Raw genomic sequence first — 22,361 nt, 5'->3', positions numbered from 1 at the left:
ATATACGGTCTATAATGTCTAAATACACCACTATATACATTTATATTCCAGACTCTGACCTTGATATTTCTTACTTTCTTTCTTTCAATTTTTGGGGGGATTTGTGTGTATTATTTTGTATTGTTAGGTTTTACTTCACTGTTGGAGCTAGAAACATAAAGCATTTCACTGCACCTGTGATAACATCTGCAAAATATGTGTACGTGACCAATAACATTTGATTTGATTTGAGATAAACTCTGCGGGAAAATATTGCTTTGGTAGCCCCTCGATGCAAAAAACACAGCAGTTTCTGTTTTCTTCCTACAAATCTTTTGATCCATTTAAGCTACAAAATATTATGATCCCATCAAACGATTCTCAGGAACACGCATGTGTCTTCTGTCTCCTTCTACATGTTTACACAGGACTCATTAGACAAGACCAGGCACTAATATAGACTGGGGGGAAAAAAGCATCATCAACAATGATGCTCTTTTCTACACAGAAGATCAAACAAGATCATTGCCTGATGATCTTTTGTACTTCCCAACACATTTCTGATGCATTTCCGTCACTTCAAACCATACTTCCTTCACATTGAAATACGGTCAAGAGTACAGTCAGACTAATTTCTAATAGACTGTCATAGCCCCAATTAAAAAACACTGTCCCTTGATTATACATTTTTTACATGGTGGGGTTGCGTGCCAAAAAAGTTTTGGAATCTCTGGTATACACACACACAAACATACAGGACACACACGTATAAGGGTGCAAGTAGGGGGGAAACGGTTATATGTAGGTTGGTCTCGTCCTGTAGTTGTTAAGCAGACACAAACTCCATCTCTCCGTCTGTCAACAATACATTGTGACTTTAAGATCCAGTGTGAACGCACAGCTCTAGCCACTTCCCTAACCCAGGCAGAGTGTATGTGTGTGTTTGTGTGCATGTGTGGTAAAAGGTCCAAAGGTAGGGTCTTCAAACAGTATGACCAGTCTAGGATCGGCGGAATGGAACGATTGGAGAGGAGGAGAGGAGTACGGCATCCGAAAGAGGAGTGCTTAGTTGTTCTGAAGGCAGTCCAGCTCCACCGAGCAACACACACTTCCATTCTGACCACGGCAACGATAAATAAGGGGAACATGAAGAAGAAGAAAAAAAGAGACGGGTAGTTAGTTCCATTCTGTTTGTGCATGTTTGCTTATGTTACCATGTGTAAGTGATGCAAGGTGAGGTTAGGGCCGGGATTCAATAAACGTTAAAAGGTCATTTACGCTATAGAACCGACGTGCTGCATTACCATGAATGCGATCTCTGCGAACATCGGGGGAAATGCCTTGTGTAACCTTTATTTAACTAGGTAAGTCAGTTATTAAGAACAAATTGTTATTTACAATGACGGCCTACCTGGATGACGCTGGGCCAATTTTGCGCCACCCTATGGGACTCCCAATCATGGCCGAATGTGAAACAGCCTGGATTTTGAACCAGGGACTGTAGTGACGCCTCTTGCATTGAGATGCAATGCCTCCGACCACTGTACCATTATTGTCTGTAAAGTGTGCTGCCCTATAATGTGCCTTGCATTGAATCCCGGCCTAGGTTAGGGATGCCTGCTTTGTTCTTTCAGGTGACACAGCTGTGTGTGTTTGTATTCCTGTAAATATGCAGGCAAGGGTGGCACATACAGGGTGGTCCTGGCATTGTTTGTGTGTCGAAAGGCTGTGTCTGTATGACACTAGGTATGATACAATATCAGCAGAACCTGTACAATACAATGCATTCGGAAAATATTCAGACCACTTGACTTTTCCCACATTATTTTACGTTACAGCCTTATTCTAAAATTGATTAAATCGTTTTTTTCCTCATCAATTTACACACAATACCCCTTAATGACAAAGTGAAAAAAATAAAAACCTTATTTACATAGGTATTCAGAACCTTTGCTTTGAGACTCGAAATTAAACTCAGGTGCATCCTGTTTCCATTGATCATCCTTGATATGCTTCTACAACTTGATTGGAATCCACCTATGGTGCATTGAATTGATTGGACATGATTTGGAAAGGCACACACCTCTTGATATAAGATTCCACAGTTGACAGTGCATGTCAGAGCAAAAACCAAGCCATGAGGTCAAAGTAATTGAGCTCCGAGACAGGATTGTGTTGAGGCACAGATCTGGGAAAGGGTACCAAAAACTGTCTGCAGCTTTGAATGTCCCCAAGAACACAGTTGCCTCCATTTTTTTTAAATCAAAGAAGTTTGGAACCACCAAGACTCTGCCTAGAGCTGGCCACCTGGCCAAACTGAGCAACTGGGGGAGAAGGGCCTTTGTTCGGGAAGTGACCAAGAACTCGATGGTCACTCTGACAGAGCTCCAGAGTTCCTTTCAGAAGGGCAACCATCTTTGCAGCACTCCACCAATCAGGCCTTTATGGTGGAGTGGCCAGACGGAAGCTACTCCTTAGTAAAAGGCAGATGACAGCCCGCTTGGAGTTTGCCAAAAGGCACCTGAAGGACTCTCCGACCGTGAATGCCAAGTGTCACATCTGGAAGGAACCTGCTGCCATCCCTACGGTGATGCACGGTGGTGGCAGCATCATGCTGTGGAGATGTTTTTCAGCGGTAGGGACTGGGATGCTAGTCAGGATCAAGGGAAAGATGAATGGAGCAAAGTACAAAGAAATTCTTGATGAAAAGCTGCTCCAGAGCGCTCAGGACCTCAGACTGGGGCGAAGGTTCACCTTCCAACAGGCCAACGACCCTAAGCACACAGGCAAGACAATGCAGGAGTGGCTTCGGGACAAGTCTCTGAATGTCATTGAGTAACATCTCCGGAGAGACCTGAAAATGGCTGTGCAGCGACGTTCCCTATCCAACCTTACAGGTGTGATAAGCTTGTAGCGTCACACCCAAGAAGACTAAAGGCTGAAATCGCTGCCAAATGTGCTTCAACAAAGTACTTAGTAAAGGGTCTGAATACTTGTGTAAATGTGATATTTCTGTTTTTATTTTAAATAAATGTTTTTGATTTGTCACTATGGGGTATTGTATGCAGATTGATGATGAAAAAACAATTTAATCAATTTTAGAAAAAGGCTGTAACGTGACAAAAGGTGGACAATGTCAATGGGTCTGAATACTTTCCGAATATACTGTACTTTGCATTTGCAGGAGGTGCAGGGAAAGCTTGCCATTCACTGTGTGCGTGTCAGTGTGTGTGTATGTACATACAGTGCCTTGCGAAAGTATTCGGCCCCCTTGAACTTTGCGACCTTTTGCCACATTTCAGGCTTCAAACATAAAGATATAAAACTGTATTTTTTTGTGAAGAATCAACAACAAGTGGGACACAATCATGAAGTGGAACGACATTTATTGGATATTTCAAACTTTTTTAACAAATCAAAAACTGAAAAATTGGGCGTGCAAAATTATTCAGCCCCCTTAAGTTAACACTTTGTAGTGCCACCTTTTGCTGCGATTACAGCTGTAAGTCGCTTGGGGTATGTCTCTATTATTTTTGCACATCGAGAGACTGACATTTTTTCCCATTCCTCCTTGCAAAACAGCTCGAGCTCAGTGAGGTTGGATGGAGAGCATTTGTGAACAGCAGTTTTCAGTTCTTTCCACAGATTCTCGATTGGATTCAGGTCTGGACTTTGACTTGGCCATTCTAACACCTGGATATGTTTATTTTTGAACCATTCCACTGTAGATTTTGCTTCATGTTTATGTTTATGTTTTGGATCATTGTCTTGTTGGAAGACAAATCTCCGTCCCAGTCTCAGGTATTTTGCAGACTCCATCAGGTTTTCTTCCAGAATGGTCCTGTATTTGGCTCCATCCATCTTCCCATCAATTTGAACCATCTTCCCTGTCCCTGCTGAAAAAAAGCAGGCCCAAACCATGATGCTGCCACCACCATGTTTGACAATGGGGATGGTGTGTTCAGGGTGATGAGCTGTGTTGCTTTTACGCCAAACATAACGTTTTGCATTGTTGCCAAAAAGTTCAATTTTGGTTTCATCTGACCAGAGCACCTTCTTCCACATGTTTGGTGTGTCTCCCAGGTGGCTTGTGGCAAACTTTAAACAACACTTTTTATGGATATCTTTAAGAAATGGCTTTCTTCTTGCCACTCTTCCATAAAGGCCAGATTTCTGCAATATACGACTGATTGTTGTCCTATGGACAGAGTCTCCCACCTCAGCTGTAGATCTCTGCAGTTCATCCAGAGTGATCATGGGCCTCTTGGCTGCATCTCTGATCAGTCTTCTCCTTGTATGAGCTGAAAGTTTAGAGAGACGGCCAGGTCTTGGTAGATTTGCAGTGGTCTGATGCTCCTTCCATTTCAATATTATCGCTTGCACAGTGCTCCTTGGGATGTTTAAAGCTTGGGAAATCTTTTTGTATCCAAATCCGGCTTTAAACTTCTTCACAACAGTATCTCGGACCTGCCTGGTGTGTTCCTTGTTCTTCATGATGCTCTCTGCGCTTTTAACGGACCTCTGAGACTATCACAGTGCAGGTGCATTAATACGGAGACTTGATTACACACAGGTGGATTGTATTTATCATCATTAGTCATTTAGGTCAACATTGGATCATTCAGAGATCCTCACTGAACTTCTGGAGAGAGTTTGCTGCACTGAAAGTAAAGGGGCTGAATAATTTTGCACGCCCAATTTTTCAGTTTTTGATTTGTTAAAAAAGTTTGAAATATCCAATAAATGTTGTTTCACTTCATGATTGTGTCCCACTTGTTGTTGATTCTTCACAAAAAAATACAGTTTTATATCTTTATGTTTGAAGCCTGAAATGTGGCAAAAGGTCGCAAAGTTCAAGGGGGCCGAATACTTTCGCAAGGCACTGTATGTTTGTGTGTTTTTACGTGCTCTTGTGTGTGTATGCGTTCTGTGGGTGTGTGTCTGTGTCAGGTAAGATATGAGTTGTTGCTGTTACCTTGCACTTGCAGGTGGTGCAGGGTGACCCTGGCATGGGCCACGTGGCACTACTGAGGCGGGTGATGCCAGCAGGGTCCTGGCAGGTCTGCCTGATGTCGTTGGCGATATTGTCTGCCAGGCAAGGGTCAGTGACGCAGTGCGGGCAACATTCGCCCTCCACCAAGGCAGAGTATTTGCACGCCAACACTGGACACGCCAGGGGCCAGCAGTCCACCTTTCCCTCCTACAGAAATATAGAGCGATAAGGCGAGAGGGATTGGTGGAGAATAGAAGCAAAACAAGGGATGAAAATAAGAGTTTGGAAAAGTCCTTATAAGCGCTGGACACTGAGATGACTAAATTGAAAGATAAAGCTAGGAGTAGAGAGACAAGTGTCTAATCAGCTCTCTAATGTGAATCACCTGATGGCTGACATAGTGGGATCAGTACTATGGCTTTGATCACCGACATACACTACCGTTCCAAAGTTGATCGAACCCACAAATGCTGATGCTCCAGATACTCAACTAGTCTAAAGAAGAACAGTTTTATTGCTTCTTTAAATCAGCACAACAGTTTTCAGCTGTACTAACATAATTGCAAAAGCGTTTTCTAATGATCAATTAGCCTTTTAAAATTCTAAACTTGGATTAGCTAACACAACGTGCCATTGAAACACAGGAGTGATAGCTGCTGGTAATGGGACTCTGTACGCCTATGTAGATATTCCATAAAAAATCTGCCGTTTCCAGCTGCAATAGTCATTTACACATTAACAATGTCTACACTGTATTTCTGATCAATTTGATGTTATTTTAATGGACAATTTTTTAAACATTTTCTTTCAAAAACAAGGACATTTCTAAGTGACCCCAAACTTTTGAATGGTAGTGTATACTTAAGCAATAAGGCCCAAGGGAAAGTGAAATATGTCCAATATACCATGGCAAAGGGCTGTTCTTATGCACGACACAACGCCATATACCACAAATCTAAGAGATGCCTTATTGCTATTATAAACTGGTTACTAAAGTAATTAGAGCATTTAAAATAAATGTTTTGTCAAAGCTGTGGTAACCAGTTTATAATAGCAATTTGGCACCTCAGAGATTTGTGGTATATACCCCTGTCAGCCAATCAGCATTCACGGCTCGAACCACCCAGTTTATAATATCAGTTTAATATCACAGGCTCACACTGTAAATTCTCTATCTCTCTTGGTGTGAAATACTTGAAGGTTTTGCCATAGGCTACAGTAGTGCCACCTGTGTCTAAGGCCTTAGAATGTCTTTCTTCCTTTCTGATGACACCTGAAGGCTGCCTGGGCCAATTAGAGTGATTGTTGGTGCCATGCTGATCCTGGGATTTGTGTTTCCACGGCAGCACCGTTTAGCTAATTGCACAGCTGTCAGAGCCCGCTAATTACCAGCTCCACCAGAGTAAGGTCATGCACCTCGCACATGCACACACAAAGACGTCACACACATTTACAAACGCAGGTGCGCAGAGAGACACACTGCCAAGGCCACAACATTTTTTAATTGTATTTCATATCAAGATGGTATCATCTGCTTCTTCACAGCCTGTCTCATTAGCATGCAAGGATCTGCTTTGTTTCCTGATAGCCATAATAATTAGCTAGGTGCTGCTCGTGAAAGACACGCAATCAAGATCAGAGGAGACACACACATCCTCTTCATCCATGTTGCACAAGTGTAAAAAGTGCGTGTCTGTGAACAAGAATGTGTGTGTTTTGTACAATAAAGTACACAAGAAGCATGCAAGTGAGTGTATGTGCAGGTCTATGTGTCAGTATGTGCATTCAAGCATGTGTATATGCATGCAAACGCGCGCACGCGTGTATGTGTGTACATACCAGGCAGCGGCACTGCTGGCAACTGTAGATCCAGGAGTCTCTGCTGCGGTACAGTATGTGTCCACTCTGGTGCAGACATTGGCTGGACTTTCTGGAGTCACACTCAGGACAGCAGAACAGGTCTGTCTCGGGGTCCGCACAATGACACTCTCTCCTCATGCAGAAGGTGCGCCCATCCTGGGGAAAAGGCAAATGCATAGGAATTCAAAGAAATGTCAAGGCCATGGCCAGGGATGGTCCAGCAGTCTAAGCCGCTGACTCCTTATCACGTACTATGTGCCGCTACGAGAATGGGTTCGAATCAGAACCCCACCCCCCCATTTTTTTTTTTATTCCACAAGCAAATAACCCTCAATCCCAGCATAGCTGGAACTTTAAGGCCTTTCTTCCAAAATGCCAATTAACTACTAATATCAGGACAGTGAGTGGTTTTTCCAGTTTTATTACTGCCATTTTTATATTTTGCTTGAATGCCCATAAAAACACAGGCACACATACATGCGCGCACACATACACACACACACAAGTATGCCTCCTACCCTACCTAGCTACCTACAGTCTTATCTAAACAGTTACACTCAGTCCTCCTACAGAAGGTATAGCCATCCTGTCAGAAAGGGACATTGATAAGGCTACAGCCTACCTATAGAAAGGCTACAGTAATGGCAACGTACAGTGTCTACATTAAAGAGGAAAATACACTTTATTGAGCAAGGCCATAACTAACAATACTGACTTCAATTTGTCATTGACATTTTGAGAGGAGTGTTTTTACGGGGTTAGGGTTTTGTATTGGATGCCTGGTCAAGGCCATTGGTGTAACTGTTTCCACAGAGATTCCAGGCTCTCGACCAGTGAAAACTTTATGATCCATTTTACTGGCCACACTGAGCCCTTGCCAGCTTGGCAATGAGCACAATAATGGAGATATAAAAACCCTATATAAAAGGTTGCAAAATGTACAGGGTACATAAAATGAACTCGCATAATGAGTAGCCAATATCTTATTGGCGCGTATTGTCTCGCTACAGTAGCCAGTATCTCTCATGGTGCTAATATCCAAGAGCTTTATTAGCGTTAGCCTTTTAATGTTATGGCTATGGATATGAGGCATCACTCATTTTGCTCGGGTGGTTGACTAATGCCATGTAATATCATTCACATTGTCTGCATTGTAGCAATGCTTTGGAATAGCCTTCAAATTAGGAATTTGACAGCAAATGCTGCATTGTTTTATTTACCAAGTAAATGCCAAGTTTGTAATGTTAAAAATGCATAGCTTTCAATAACTCAAACAACCTCCAATTCAATACAGAATAATACATTTTGGGGCAACCACCCTAATTTTGGGGCAACCACCCTAAATACTTATTTTCCACCATCATTTGCAAATTAATTCATCAAAAATCCTACAATGTGATTATCTGGATTTTTTTTCTCATTTTGTCTGTCATAGTTGAAGTGTACCTATGATGAAAATTACAGGCCTCTCTCATCTTTTTAAGTGGGAGAACTTGCACAATTCGTGGCTGACTAAATACTTTTTTTCCCCACTGTATGTGTGTCTGATGGCAGTGTATTCCAGACATGGGAAGCTCTCACAGAGAAAGCAGATTTACTAAAGGTGGAATGATACAGTCACCTCTCATGGCAGACCTTGTGGATCTGCTGCCATATGTTTGGGTTTTCTGTTTAACAAAAATACTGAGTGGAGGGGGAGCCAGGCCATTTAGGATCTTGAATACAAGACAGCTTGGCAATGAGCACAATAATGGTGTATTGCACGAGATTTTCCCAACTCAGGAGCTCATGCTTTCTGAGGATGTAACAGTGATGATGGCTATTGGGCTTCCTATCAAGCACTTTGAGAGCCTATTTGTAGACAGACTGAATACGTTTTAATGTTGTACAGCAAGCTTGGGCCCAACTAGTCAAGCAGGGGAGTATCATAGATTTGAAGTACAGTTTTTCTTCCTCTGTAGTCAAACAGTTTTGTATAAATCGGAAATTAGCTAGGTTGAACCTGGTTATTTGAATTACCTTTATCACATGCTTTTTAAAAGAGAGGTTGGAATCAAGTATGATGCCAAGGTACTTAAAACTTTAACGAAACACGGCTTGTAACAAAAATAAATATGCTTTAATGAAACACGGCTTGTAACAAAAATAAATAGGCTTTAACGAAACACAAATTAAAAGAGTAGCCTACCAAGAAAGTCATTGGTCACTATCTTCCTCCTCCTGTGCACTGAAACCACTGAAGTCATCTCCTTCGGTGTCGGAGTTGAATAGCCTCAGAATTGCTTCATCCGATGTTGGGTCGTTTTCATTGTCGCTCTCGTCACTTTCATCCGGAGGCAAATACCCCGCTGAGCTCATGCTGCCCCTTCAACACGCAGCAGTCCAGCCTTTCGAAACCCGTTGATGATAGTGGATTTTTTGACAACGCTCCACTCTGTCAGGACCCACGGGCAGACTTAACCATAAGATGCTCTTCGCATGCGGCCCGTTTTAGTGAAGGATTTCTCCCCACTTGTCATCCAAGCCTCCCACTGAACAAGGAGCACCACCTTAAATGCACGATTTACACTGATGTCGAATGGCTGCAAATACTTTGGGCCATCTGCTTTTCTTCCCTCTGAAAGCTTTTGTTGTCTTTTTGCACTGAGTCAGTTCCTCACGCTGCTGTTTCCAACGTCTTATCATCGACTCATTAAGGCCAAGCTCCCATGCAGCAGCTCTATTTCATTTTCCAACAGCCAGATCGATCGCCTTCAACTTGAAAGCTGCATCATATGCATTTCTCCGCGTCTTTGCCATGAGGAGGGAGACAAAATTACTACCATAATCAGAATGATGGGAAGTTTGAGCGCACTCGATATACGTCACATTATGTGACGGTGCTCAGTTTTTTGGCGGCATGAATCTTGTGAAAGCGGGAAAAAGCCATAAATTAGCCGTGTCATTGTATAAACCGCGAGGTTCAAAGCGTGGGTATAAAGTAGCGGCTTATAGTCCGGAAATTACGGTAGACTTAATTTTGGCACTCATGTTTGTTCTACATAGCATATTTCTGAAATTTCTAAAACATTGCCTCCTGCTGAACGCATCCAGGTTGTTGGCTATAGCTAGCGAATGAGGTGACATGACTGAACAATATGCAGCCAAAACAAATGATTAACCTCTTGCTTCTATTCGGGACGCTTGCGTCCCAACTAGAGCTCTGGAAATGCAAATGCGCTACGCTAAATGCTAATAGTATTAGTTAAAACTCAAACGTTCATTAAAATACACATGCAGGGTATTGAATTAAAGCTACACTCGTTGTGAATCCAGGCAACAAGTCAGATTTTTAAAATGCTTTTCGGCGAAAGCATGAGAAGCTATTATCTGATAGCATGTAACAATACACTACAACACAAAAGACCCGCAGGGGATGTAAACAAAATAATTAGCATATTCGGCGCTACACAAACCGCACAATAAAATAGAAAACATTCATTACCTTTCACCATCTTCTTTGTTGGCACTCCTAGATGTCCCATAAACACTATTGGGTCTTTTTTTTCGATTAAATCGGTCCATATATAGCCTAGATATCGTTATATGTAGACTGTGTGATAAACGAAAAAAAACAGCGTTTCATAACGTAACGTCATTTTTTAAAATTCAAAAAGTCGACGATAAACTTTCACAAAACACTTCGAAATACTTTTGTAATGCAACTTTAGGTATTAGTAAACGTTAATAAGCGATAAAATTCATCAGGAGGCGATGTAAAAATCATTAGCTGTCCGTCTGGAAAAATGTCCGGCTAGAAACTCAACCAAAATATCCGGTCCTAGACCTGAAGAAATGCGCTGACTTGCATGTGTTTGACCAAGAAAAAATTCGTAGGCAAATGACAAGACTCTAGACACCGTGTGGAAGCTGTAGGTACTGCAACCTCAGCCAATTAATTGTGGTTCACCTTTATCAATGGGTTCAAGTAGCGCAGCAATATATTTTTCCATTTTCAGTGATCAGTTTTTCCTGTGCTTTTCGATGTAAATGCCGTTCTGGTAAAGCCACAGCAGTGATTTAACCAGTTTTATAAACGTCTGAGTGTTTTCTATCCACACAGACTAAGCAAATGCATATACTATATTCCTGGCATGAGTAGCAGGGCGCTGAAATGTTGCGCGATTTTTAACAGAATGTTCAAAAAAGTAGAGGGTAGAAGCAAGAGGTTAACATCCCACGGAGCACCATTAAATCCATTATTAAAAAATTGAAAGAATATGGCACCACAACAAACCTGCCAAGAGAGGACCGCCAACCGAAGCTCATGGACCAGGCAAGGAAGGCATTAATCAGAGACGCAACAAAGAGACCAAAGATAAGCCTGAAGGAGCTGCAAAGCTCCACAGCGGAGATTGTAGTATCTGTCCATAGGACCGCTTTAAGTTGTACACTTCACAGAGCTGGGCTTCACAGAAGAGTGTCCAGAAAAAAAGCCATCGCTTAAAGAAATAAATAAGCAAAGATGTTTGGTATTCGCCAAAAGGCAAGTGGGAGACTCTCCAAACACATGTTAGAAAGTATTCATTCTGGTCAGATGAGACTAAAATTGAGCTTTTTGGCCATTAAGGAAAACATTATGTCTGACGCAAATCCAACACCTCTCATCACTCTGAGAAGACCACCATGGTGATGGCCGCATCATGCTGTGGGGATGTTTTTCATTGACAGGGACTGGGAAACAGGTCAGAATTGAAGGAATGATGGATGGCGCTAAATACAGGGAAATTCTTGAGGGAAACCTGTTTCAGTCTTCCAGAGATTTGAGACTGGGACAAAGGTTCACCTTCCAGCAGGACAATGACCCTAAGCATACTGCTAAAGTAACACTTGAGTGGTTTAAAGGGAAACATTTAAATGTCTTGGAATGGCCTAGTCAAAGCCCAGACCTCAATCCAATTGAGAATCTTTGGTATGACTTAAAGATTGCTGTACACCAGCGGAACCCATCCAACTTGAAGATTGGGCAAAAAATCCCAGTGGCTAGATGTGCCAGGCTTATAGAGACATACCCCAAGAGACTTGAAGCTGTAATTGCTGCAAAAGGTGGCTCTACAAAGTACTGCCTTTGGGTGGTTGAATAGTTATGCACGCTCAAGTTCTGTTTTTTTGTCTTATTTCTTGTTTGGTTCACAATAAAAAATATTTAGCATCTTCAAAGTGGTTGGCATGTTGTGTAAATCAAATGATACAACCCCCCCCAAAAAAACATTTTCAATTCCAGGTTGTAAGGCAACAAAATAGGGAAAACTGTAACCTGTATATGAAAGTCAGTGTGAAAAGTGGGAAGGTTGAGCGAGACTACAAATTCAACGGCAGACTCGTTGTATAGCCTTCTCAAAGGAGAGAAAAACATACCGTAGCTAGACTGTTGTTATAATATTAAACTAAATTCTGCAATTGTTTTTAATTTCGTAAAGCAGCTTATGTTTCTTAAAACCACTTAAGCTTAGGGCTTACTTTTTCGAACATTCTGTTAAAAATCGCGCAACATTTCAGCGCCCTGCTACTCATGCCAGGAATATAGTATATGCATATGATTAGTATGTGTGGATAGAAAACACTCAGACGTTTATAAAACTGGTTAAATCACGGCTGTGACTATAACAGAATGTGCGTTTCATCGAAAAGTGCAGGAAAATCTGATCACTGAAAATGGAAAAATATATCCCTGCGCGACTTGAACCCATTGATAAAGGTGAACCACATTTAATGGGGCTGAGGTTGCAATACCTACAGCTTCCACACAATGTCTAGAGTCTTGTCATTTGCCTACTCTTTGTTTCTTGGTCAAACAGATGCAAGGCAGCGCAGTTCTTCAGGTCTCGGACCGGATATTTTGGTTGAGATTCTACCCGGACATTTTTTCCAGACGGACAGCTATAGAATATACTTCGTCTTGTGATTAATTTGATCGCTTATTAACGTTTACTAATACCTAAAGTTGCATTACAAAAGTATTTCGAAGTGTTTTGTGAAAGTTTATCATCGACTTTTTTAATTTTAAAAAATGACGTTACGTTATAAGACGCTATTTTTTGTTTGTTTATCACACAGTCTTCATAGATCGATATCTAGGCTATATATGGACCGATTTAATCGAAAAAAAGACCCAATAGTGATTATGGGACATCTAGGAGTGCCAACAAAGAAGATGGTCAAAGGTAATGAATGTTTTATATTTTATTGTGCGGTTTGTGTAGCGCCGACTATGCTAATTATTTTGTTTACGTCCCCTGCGGGTCTTTTGGGGTGTTACATGCTATCAGATAATAGCTTCTCATGCTTTCGCCGAAAAGCATTTTAAAAATCTGACTTGTTGCCTGGATTCACAACGAGTGTAGCTTTAATTCAATACCCTGCATGTGTATTTTAATGAACGTTTGAGTTTTAACTAGTACTATTAGCATTTAGCGTAGGACATTTGCATTTCCAGATCTCTAGATGGGACGCCTGCGTGTCAGGTAGGAGCAAGAGGTTAACCAGGCAAAGGGTAGCTAACTAAAAGGCTGGTGGTGACTGGTTAGCTAAGGTGAAGCAAGAATCGCTGAGCGGAGTTAGTCTGCCCAAACTTATTGTTTGCGCCTGGTTGATGTAGGCTGTGTTTGCTGGGTGGGAGGTGTCCTGCCCACTGTTCAAAAGAACTGTGCTGCTTAGATTAATTGTCCTTATCATTGAAAACCTCTCACTCTCCTAATTATTGTACAGTCCCTTAAGTTTAGTAAACTTAAGTTATTATTATTTTTTATTATTTGTTGTTGTAAATGTATAGTTTTTTTCTCGGTCTATTTAGTCTGTTTGTCTATTGCCACTGAAAAATAAGTTTTTCACAATTGTTGTACACGAAATCAACACTGTAATTGAGGCTGCAGTGCATGCGCTTTTTAATCCTACAGTTACAATTAACAACAGTTCCATTCAGAATATTAAGTAGCAGCCTACCTGTTGGCTTTTGAAGCCTATCCTTCTCCTTTACCTTTTCATTCCATCATTTTAATTCCATCTTCAATTGATTAGATACCTCCTAAACTTTGCCACACACAGAGGCTCTATGACTATAGCCTATTGCCTGACAACGACAACAAGCTACTTGCGCCACTCTCGTGAAAAGCAAGAGCCGCAGCATAAATAGTACAATTTCTATCTCTCTCTCTACTGCAGCGGTCGGTCCCATTCAGTTCTGTATGTGTCCTTCCAGACAAATCAGTTACAATTACGCATACCGGAGACTCATGACTATCAGATCAAACCCAGACCTATGACATTATTTCGAATTCTGGATCTGGATCTGCTCGTGAAAACCTCTACAGTGCACGCCTCCCAACTGAACTGGGACCTGCTAAACCAGGGATGTCACACTAATTTTGGAATTGTTTATGCACCGAACAGCTCCCGTGATATGTAGCTTTTCAGGGAAGCTAGAAACCATTATACACAGGCAGTTAGAAAAGCCAAGGCTAGCTTTTTCAAGGAGAAATTTGCTTCCTGCAACACTAACTCAAAAAAGTTCTGGGACACTGTAAAGTCCATGGAGAATAAGAATACCTAACCCAGCTGCCCACTGCACTGAAGATAGGAAACACTGTCACCACTAATAAATCCACTATAATTGAGAATTTCAATAAGCATTTTTCTACGGCTGGCCATGCTTTCCACCTGGCTACCCCTACTCCGGTCAACAGCACTGCACCCCCCACAGCAACTCGCCCAAGCCTTCCCCATTTCTCCTCCCAAATCAGTCAGCTGATGTTCTGAAAGAGCTGCAAAATCTGGGCCCCTACAAATCAGCCGGGCTAGACAATCTGGAACCTTTCTTTCTAAAATTATCTGCCGAAATTTTTGCCACCCCTATTACTAGTCTGTTCAACCTCTCTTTCGTGTCGTCTGAGTTTCCAAAGATTGGAAAGCAGCTGCAGTCATCCCCCTCTTCAAAGGGGGGGGGGACACTCTTGACCCAAACTGCTACAGACCTATATCTATCCTACCCTGCCTTTCTAAGGTCTTCGAAAGCCAGCCACCGTGCTTCTACACCTGCATTGCTTGCTGTTTGGGGTTTTAGGCTGGGGTTCTGTACAGCACTTTGAGATATCAGCTGATGTACGAAGGGCTATATAAATACATTTGATTTGATTTGGATTTGATTACCAACCATTGCGAATCTCACCATACCCTCTCTGCTATGCAATCTGGTTTCAGAGCTGGTCATGGGTGCACCTCAGCCACGCTCAAGGTCCTAAACGATATATTAACCGCCATTGATAAGAAACATTACTGTGCAGCCGTATTCATTGATCCGGCCAAGGCTTTCGACTCTGTCAATCACCACATCCTCATCGGCAGACTCGACAGCCTTGGTTTCTCAAATGATTGCCTCGCCTGGTTCACCAACTACTTCTCTGATAGAGTTCAGTGTGTCAAATCGGAGGGTCTGTTGTCCGGACCTCTGGCAGTCTCTATGGGTGTGCCACAGGGTTCAATTCTTGGACCGATTCTCTTCTCTGTATACATCAATGATGTTGCTCTTGCTGCTGGTGAGTCTCTGATCCACCTCTACGCAGACGACACTATTCTGTACTTCTGGCCTTTCTTTGGACAGTGTGTTAACAACCCTCCAGGCAAGCTTCAATGCCATACAACTCTCCTTCCGTGGCCTCCAATTGCTCTTAAATAAAAGTAAAACTAAATGCATGCTCTTCAACCGATCGCTGCCTGCACTTGCCCGCCTGTCCAACATCACTACTCTGGACGGCTCTGACTTAGAATACGTGAACAACTACAAATACCTAGGTGTCTGGTTAGACTGTAAACTCTCCTTCCAAACCCACATCAAACATCTCCAATCCAAAGTTAAATCTAGAATTGGCTTCCTATTTCGCAACAAAGCACCCTTCACTCATGCTGCCAAACATACCCTTGTAAAACTGACCATACTACCAATCCTCGACTTTGACGATGTCATTTACAAAATAGCCTCCAATACCCTACTCAACAAATTGGATGCAGTCTATCACAGTGCCATCCATTTTGTCACCAAAGCCCCATATACTACCCACCATTGCGACCTGTACGCTCTCGTTGGCTGGCCCTCGCTTCATACTCGTCGCCAAACCCACTGGCTCCATGTCATCTACAAGACCCTGCTAGGTAAAGTCCCCCCTTATCTCAGCTCGCTGGTCACCATAACATCACCCACCTGTAGCACGCGCTCCAGCAGGTGTATCTCTCTGGTCACCCCCAAAACCAATTCTTTCTCTGGCCGCCTCTCCTTCCAGTTCTCTGCTGCCAATGACTGGAACGAACTACAAAAATCTCTGAAACTGGAAACACTTATCTCCCCTACTATTTTTAAGCACCAGCTGTCAGAGCAGCTCACAGATTACTGCATCTGTACATAGCCCATCTATAATTTAGCCCAAACAACTACCTCTTTCCCTACTGTATTTATTTATTTTGCTCCTTTGCAACCCATTATTTTTATTTCTACTTTGCACATTCTTCTACTGCAAATCTACCATTCCAGTGTTTTACTTGCTACATTGTATTTACTTTGCCACCATGGCCTTTTTTTTGCCTTTACCTCCCTTATCTCACCTCATTTGCTCACATCGAATATATAGACTTGTTTCTACTGTATTATTGACTGTATGTTTGTTTTACTCAATGTGTAACTCTGTGTCGTTGTATACGTCGAACTGCTTTGCTTTATCTTGGCCAGGTCGCAATTGTAAATGAGAACTTGTTCTCAACTTGCCTACCTGGTTAAATAAAGGTGAAATAAAATAAATAAAATAAAAATTGCTTCCTGACGGTCTACCTTTAGTTTTTGCACTGACTGTTAGCAAGCTGGACAGAATAAAGACACTTTAAATGTAGGTCTATCTTAATTTCTACTCAGTTCCAATTTGATTTTAGTCATTTTCATGTCGATTAAGATTTGCCCCCCCCAAACAAAAAAAACAGCCCATATGTTTGACACCCCTAAACAGTCATACAGTGAGCAATGATACAATTATATTCAGCAGCAAGACCAGGAACCAGCAGGGAGTTTGAGTGTATGTGTGCGTGTGTGTGACAGAGTGGAAGTGTGTGTTGTTCTCTGTGTTGATTCTCTGTCTTGACTTTGAAGTAGGTGTGTGTGATGTTACAGCGGGAACCGAGATGTGAGTGTGTGTGTCGTTCTGTATTTTCTTGCTTTGTTCCTGTTTACTAGGTAGTAACCACTAACAAAGTAGTTGTGAGGTGGAGATGTGTGTAAGTCAGAAAAGCTATATCTTGTGTGTGTTAACACAGTGAAGTGTCAGTGTGAGTGCATTCTTGGATGAGGTGTAGGTGTGGTGTGTGTGTGTTAGTCTTACATTGCAGGAGCAGAGGTAGCAGAATGTGATTGTGTGTGTGTGTTTGCCCTACCTTGCAGGAGCAGAGGGAGCAGTGGTCCAGGCTGTGGTTCCACTTCTGTCCGTTGTGTTTGAGGCCCTCCTCGTAAAGACAGTCTCCACTGCAGGCCGGTCCAGATGTGCACATACAGTCAAAACCACCTGGAAGGTTCACACACACACTGTCGTTCCAGCAGGTGTGTGTCTGCGTGGCACACTCGTCAATGTCTGAAACAGAGAATAGCTGCTTTACCTATCAAAAACAAGAATGTGTGGCTTTCTTTGTGACGCCATTTTCCCCTCTCCATACTCCAGTTTAGTCTAGAGGGGTGGGGGTGGTGGGGGGGGGGATATTCCATGAAAAAATCTGCCGTTTCCAGCTACAATAGTCATTTACAACATTAACAATGTCTACACTATAGTTCTGATCAATTTGAGAGTAGCAGCAGTGTGGGGGGGGTAGAAGTCTTATGGCTTGGGGTAGATGCTGTTTAGAAGCCTCTTTGACCTAGACTTAGCGTTCCGGTATAAAAATCTGCCGTTTCCAGCTACAATAGTCATTTACAACATTAACAATGTCTACACTATAGTTCTGATCAATTTGAGAGTAGCAGCAGCGTGGGGGGGGGGGGGGGGTAGAAGTCTTATGGCTTTGGGGGTAGATGCTGTTTAGAAGCCTCTTTGACCTAGACTTAGCGTTCCGGTATCGCTTGCCATGCGGTAGCAGAGAGAACAGTCTATGACTTGGGTGACAATTTTATGGCCTTTCCTCTGGCACCACTTATAATATAGGTTCTGGATGGCAGGAAGCTTGGGCCCAGTGATGTACTGGGCCATACGCATTACAATCTGTAGAGCCTTACGGTCGGATGCCAAGCAGTTGCCATACCAAGCAGCGATGCAACCCGTCAGGATGCTCTCGATGGTGCAGTTGTTAAACCTTTTGAGGATCTGATGACCAATGCCAGATCTTTTCAGTCTCCTGAGGGGGGATAGGTTTTGTTGTTTCCTCTTCATGACTGTCTTGGTGTGCTTGGACCATGTTAGTTTGTTGGAACTTGAAGCTCTCAACCTGCTCCACTACAGCCCCGCCAATGAGAATGGAGGCATAATCGGTTCTCCTTTTCCTGTAGTCCACAATCATCTCCTTTGTCTTGATCACATTGAGGGAGAGGTTGTTGTCCTTGCACCACACAGTCAAGTCTCTGACCTCCACCATATAGGCTGTCTCATCATTGTCGGTGATCAGGCCAACCACTGTCATGTCATCAGCAAACTTAATGATGTTGTTGGAGTTGTGCCTGGCCGTGCAGTCATGAGTGAACAGGGAATACAGGAGGGTTGAGCTGTAGTCAATGAATATCATTCTCACATAGACTTGAGCCATGACCAGCCTTTCAAATCATTTCATGGCTACAGATATGAGTGCTACGTGTTGGTAGTCATATAGGCAGGTTACCATTGTGTTCTTGGGCACAGGGACAATGGTGGTCTGCTTGAAACATGTTGACATTACAGACAGACAGGGAGAGGTTGAACATGTCAGTGAAGACACTTGCCAGTTGGTCAGCGAATGCTCGGAGTACACGTCTGACACGGATTACCTTGTGAATGTTGACCTGTTTAAAGGTCTTACTCACATCGGCTGCGGAGAGGGTGATCACACAGTCGTCCGGAACAGCTGACGCTATCATGCATGTTTCTGTGTTATTTGCCTCGAAGCGAGCACAGAAATTATTTAGCTCATCTGGAAGGCTCGTGTCACTGGGCAGCTCTCGGCTTTGCTTCCCTTTATAGTCTGTAAAAGTTTGCAAGGTCTGTCACATCCTACAAGCGTCGGAGCGCTTATAGTACGATTTGGTCATAGTCCTGTATTGATGCTTTGCCTGTTTGATGGTTCATCGGAGGGCAAAGCAGGTTTTCTTATAAGCTTCCGGGTTAGAGTCCCGCTCCTTGAAAGCGGCAGCTCTACCCTTTATCTCAGTGCGAATGTTGCCTGTAATCCATGGCTTCTGGTTGGGTATGTAAGGACAGTCACTGTGGGGACGACGTCCTCGATGCACTTATTGATAAAGCCAGTGACTGATGTGGTATACTCCTCAATGCCATCGGAAGAATCTCGGAACATGTTCCAGTCTATGCTTGCAAAACGGTCCTGTAATTTAGCATCTGCTTCATCTGACCACATTTTATAGCCCAAGTCACTGGTGCTTCCGGTTAAAATTTTTGCTTGGAAGCAGGAATCAGGAGGATATGGTCTGAATGCCAAATGGAGGGCGAGGGAGAACTTTGTACGCGTCTCCGTGTGTGGAGTAAAGGTGGTATAGATTTTTTCCCCCCTTTGTTTGCACATTTAACATGCAGATTTGAATGTCCCGTTGGTAGGATATACGTGGTTTCAGTTCGTCCCATTTATTTTCCAGCAATTGAACGTTAGCTAGCAGAAGGGAAGGCAAGGGCAGAGTAGCCACTCGTCGCCTGATCCTCACAAGGCATTCTGATCTCTTTCCGCGAATCCTACATTTCCATTTCCAGCGAATCGCGGGGATCTGGGTCTATCCCTCACGTCCGACTCATTTAAGAATATCTCCTCGTCCAATTTGAGGTGAGTAATCCTAGTTTTGATGTCCAGAAGCTCTTTTCTGTCATAAGAGATGGTAGCAGCAACATTATGCACACAACAAATTATGAACAACGCGAAAAAGAAAAAAAAATAGCATGGTTGGTTATTAAGAGTCCATTTGTAATTTAATCAAAATAGAGATGATCTAATTAACAGCTTTCCATAGTACAGTGCCTTGTGAAAGTATTCATCCCTCTTGGTGTTTTCCCTATTTTGTTGCATTTGTTTTTATTTGGATTTCATGTAATGGACATACACAAAATATTGCAAATTTGTGAATTGAAACATAACATTTTTTACTGAAAAGTGGTGCGTGCATATGTATTCACCCTCTTTGCTATTAAGCCCATAAACAAGCTCTGGTGCAACCAATTACCTTCAGAAGTTACATAATTAGTTAAATAAAGTCCACCTGTGTGCAATCTGTGTCACATGATCTCATTATTTATACAACTGTTCTGAAATGCCCCAGAATCTGCAAAACCACTAAGCAAGGGGCACCACCAAGCAGGTGGCACCATGAAGACCAAGGAACTCTCAAAACAGGTCAGGGACAAAGTTGTGGAGATGTACAGATCAGGGCTGAGTTATAAAAAAAAAAGTATCAAACTTTGAACATCCCACAGAGCACCATTAAATCCATTATTAAAAAATGGAAAGAATATGGCACCAACAAACCTGCCAAGAGGGAGCCGCCAACTGAAACTCATGGACCAGGCAAGGAGGGCATTAATCAGAGATGTAAAAAAGAGACCAAAGATAACCCTGAAGGAGCTGCAAAGCTCCACAGTGGAGATTGGAGTATCTGTCCATAGGGCCGCTTTAAGTTGTACACTTCACAGAGCTGGGCTTCACGGAAGAGTGGCCAGAAAAAAGCCATTACTTTCAAGACAGAAATAAGCAAACACGTTTGTTGTTCGCCAAAAGGCATGTGGGAGACTCCCCAAACATATGGAAGAAGGTACTCTGGTCAGATGAGACTAAAAATGAGGTTTTTGGCCATTAAGGAAAACATGATGTCTGACGTAAATCCAACACCTCATCACCCCGAGACACCATCCCACAGTGAAGCATGGTGGTGGCAGCATCATGCTGTGGGGATGTTTTTTTATCGGCAGGGACTGGGAAACAGGTCAGAATTGAAGGAATGATGGATGGCGCTAAATACAGGGACATTTTTGAGGGAAACCTGTTTCAGTCTTCCAGAGATTTGAGACTGGGACGGAGGTTCACCTTCCAGCAGGACAATGACCTTAAGCATACTGCTAAAGCAACACTTGAGTGGTTTAAAGGGAAACATTTAAATGTCTTGGAATGGCCTAGTCCAAGCCCAGACCTCAATCCAATTGAGAATTTGTGGTATGACTTAAACATTGCTGTACACCAGCGGAACCCATCCAACTTGAAGGATTCAAGACTAGTCATTCAACTGAGACTGCTCTTCTCTGTATCACGGAGGCCCTCCGCACTGCTAAAGCTAACTCTCTCTCCTCTGCTCTCATCCTTCTAGACCTATCGGCTGCCTTCGATACTGTGAACCATCAGATCCTCCACTCCACCCTCTCCGAGTTGGGCATCCGCGGCCCACGCTTGATTGCGTCCTACCTGACAGGTCGCTCCTACCAGGTGGCGTGGCGAGAATCTGTCTCCTCACCACGCGCTCTCACCACTGGCGTCCCCCAGGGCTCTGTTCTAGGCCCTCTCCTATTCTCGCTATACACCAAGTCACTTGGCTCTGTCATAACCTCACATGGTCTCTCCTATCATTGCTATGCAGACGACACACAATTAATCTTCTCCTTTCCCCTTCTGATGACCAGGTGGCGAATCGCATCTCTGCATGTCTGGCAGACATATCAGTGTGGATGACGGATCACCACCTCAAGCTGAACCTCGGCAAGACGGAGCTGCTCTTCCTCCCGGGAAGGACTGCCCGCTCCATGATCTCGCCATCACGGTTGACAACTCCATTGTGTCCTCCTCCCAGAGCGCTAAGAACCTTGGCGTGATCCTGGACAACACCCTGTCGTTCTCAACTAACATCAAGGCGGTGGCCCGTTCTTGTAGGTTCATGCTCTACAACATCCGCAGAGTACACCCTGCCTCACACAGGAAGCAGCGCAGGTCCTAATCCAGGCACTTGTCATCTCCCGTCTGGATTACTGCAACTCGCTGTTGGCTGGGCTCCCTGCCTGTGCCATTAAACCCCTACAACTCATCCAGAACGCCGCAGCCCGTCTGGTGTTCAACCTTCCCAAGTTCTCTCACGTCACCCCGCTCCTCCGCTCTCTCCACTGGCTTCCAGTTGAAGCTCGCATCCGCTACAAGACCATGGTGCTTGCCTACGGAGCTGTGAGGGGAACGGCACCTCAGTACCTCCAGGCTCTGATCAGGCCCTACACCCAAACAAGGGCACTGCGTTCATCCACCTCTGGCCTGCTCGCCTCCCTACCACTGAGGAAGTACAGTTTGCGCAGCCCAGTCAAAACTGTTT

The 22,361-nt window shown here is 43.3% G+C and overlaps 1 protein-coding gene across 1 annotated transcript in view; it reads right to left on the bottom strand.

Annotated features, from left to right (window-relative positions):
• Positions 1–950: 950 nt before the first annotated feature.
• Positions 951–22,361, bottom strand: part of LOC115112510 (protein kinase C-binding protein NELL1-like) — a 420,040-nt gene continuing 398,629 nt past the window's right edge. Inside the window, exons 17-20 of the mRNA XM_065011794.1 lie at positions 17,279–17,472; positions 6,812–6,988; positions 4,955–5,179; positions 951–1,095 (exon numbers count right to left, since the gene is read on the bottom strand). Of these exons, the coding sequence (XP_064867866.1) occupies positions 1,045–1,095; positions 4,955–5,179; positions 6,812–6,988; positions 17,279–17,472 (647 nt within the window). The 3' untranslated portion in view covers positions 951–1,044. The remainder of the gene's footprint in view (positions 1,096–4,954; positions 5,180–6,811; positions 6,989–17,278; positions 17,473–22,361) is intronic.

Source organism: Oncorhynchus nerka, linkage group LG27, assembly GCF_034236695.1.
Source record: "Oncorhynchus nerka isolate Pitt River linkage group LG27, Oner_Uvic_2.0, whole genome shotgun sequence".
In the NCBI taxonomy this organism is placed as follows: Eukaryota; Metazoa; Chordata; class Actinopteri; order Salmoniformes; family Salmonidae; genus Oncorhynchus; species Oncorhynchus nerka.
This window is presented reverse-complemented; position numbering and strand designations above follow the sequence as displayed.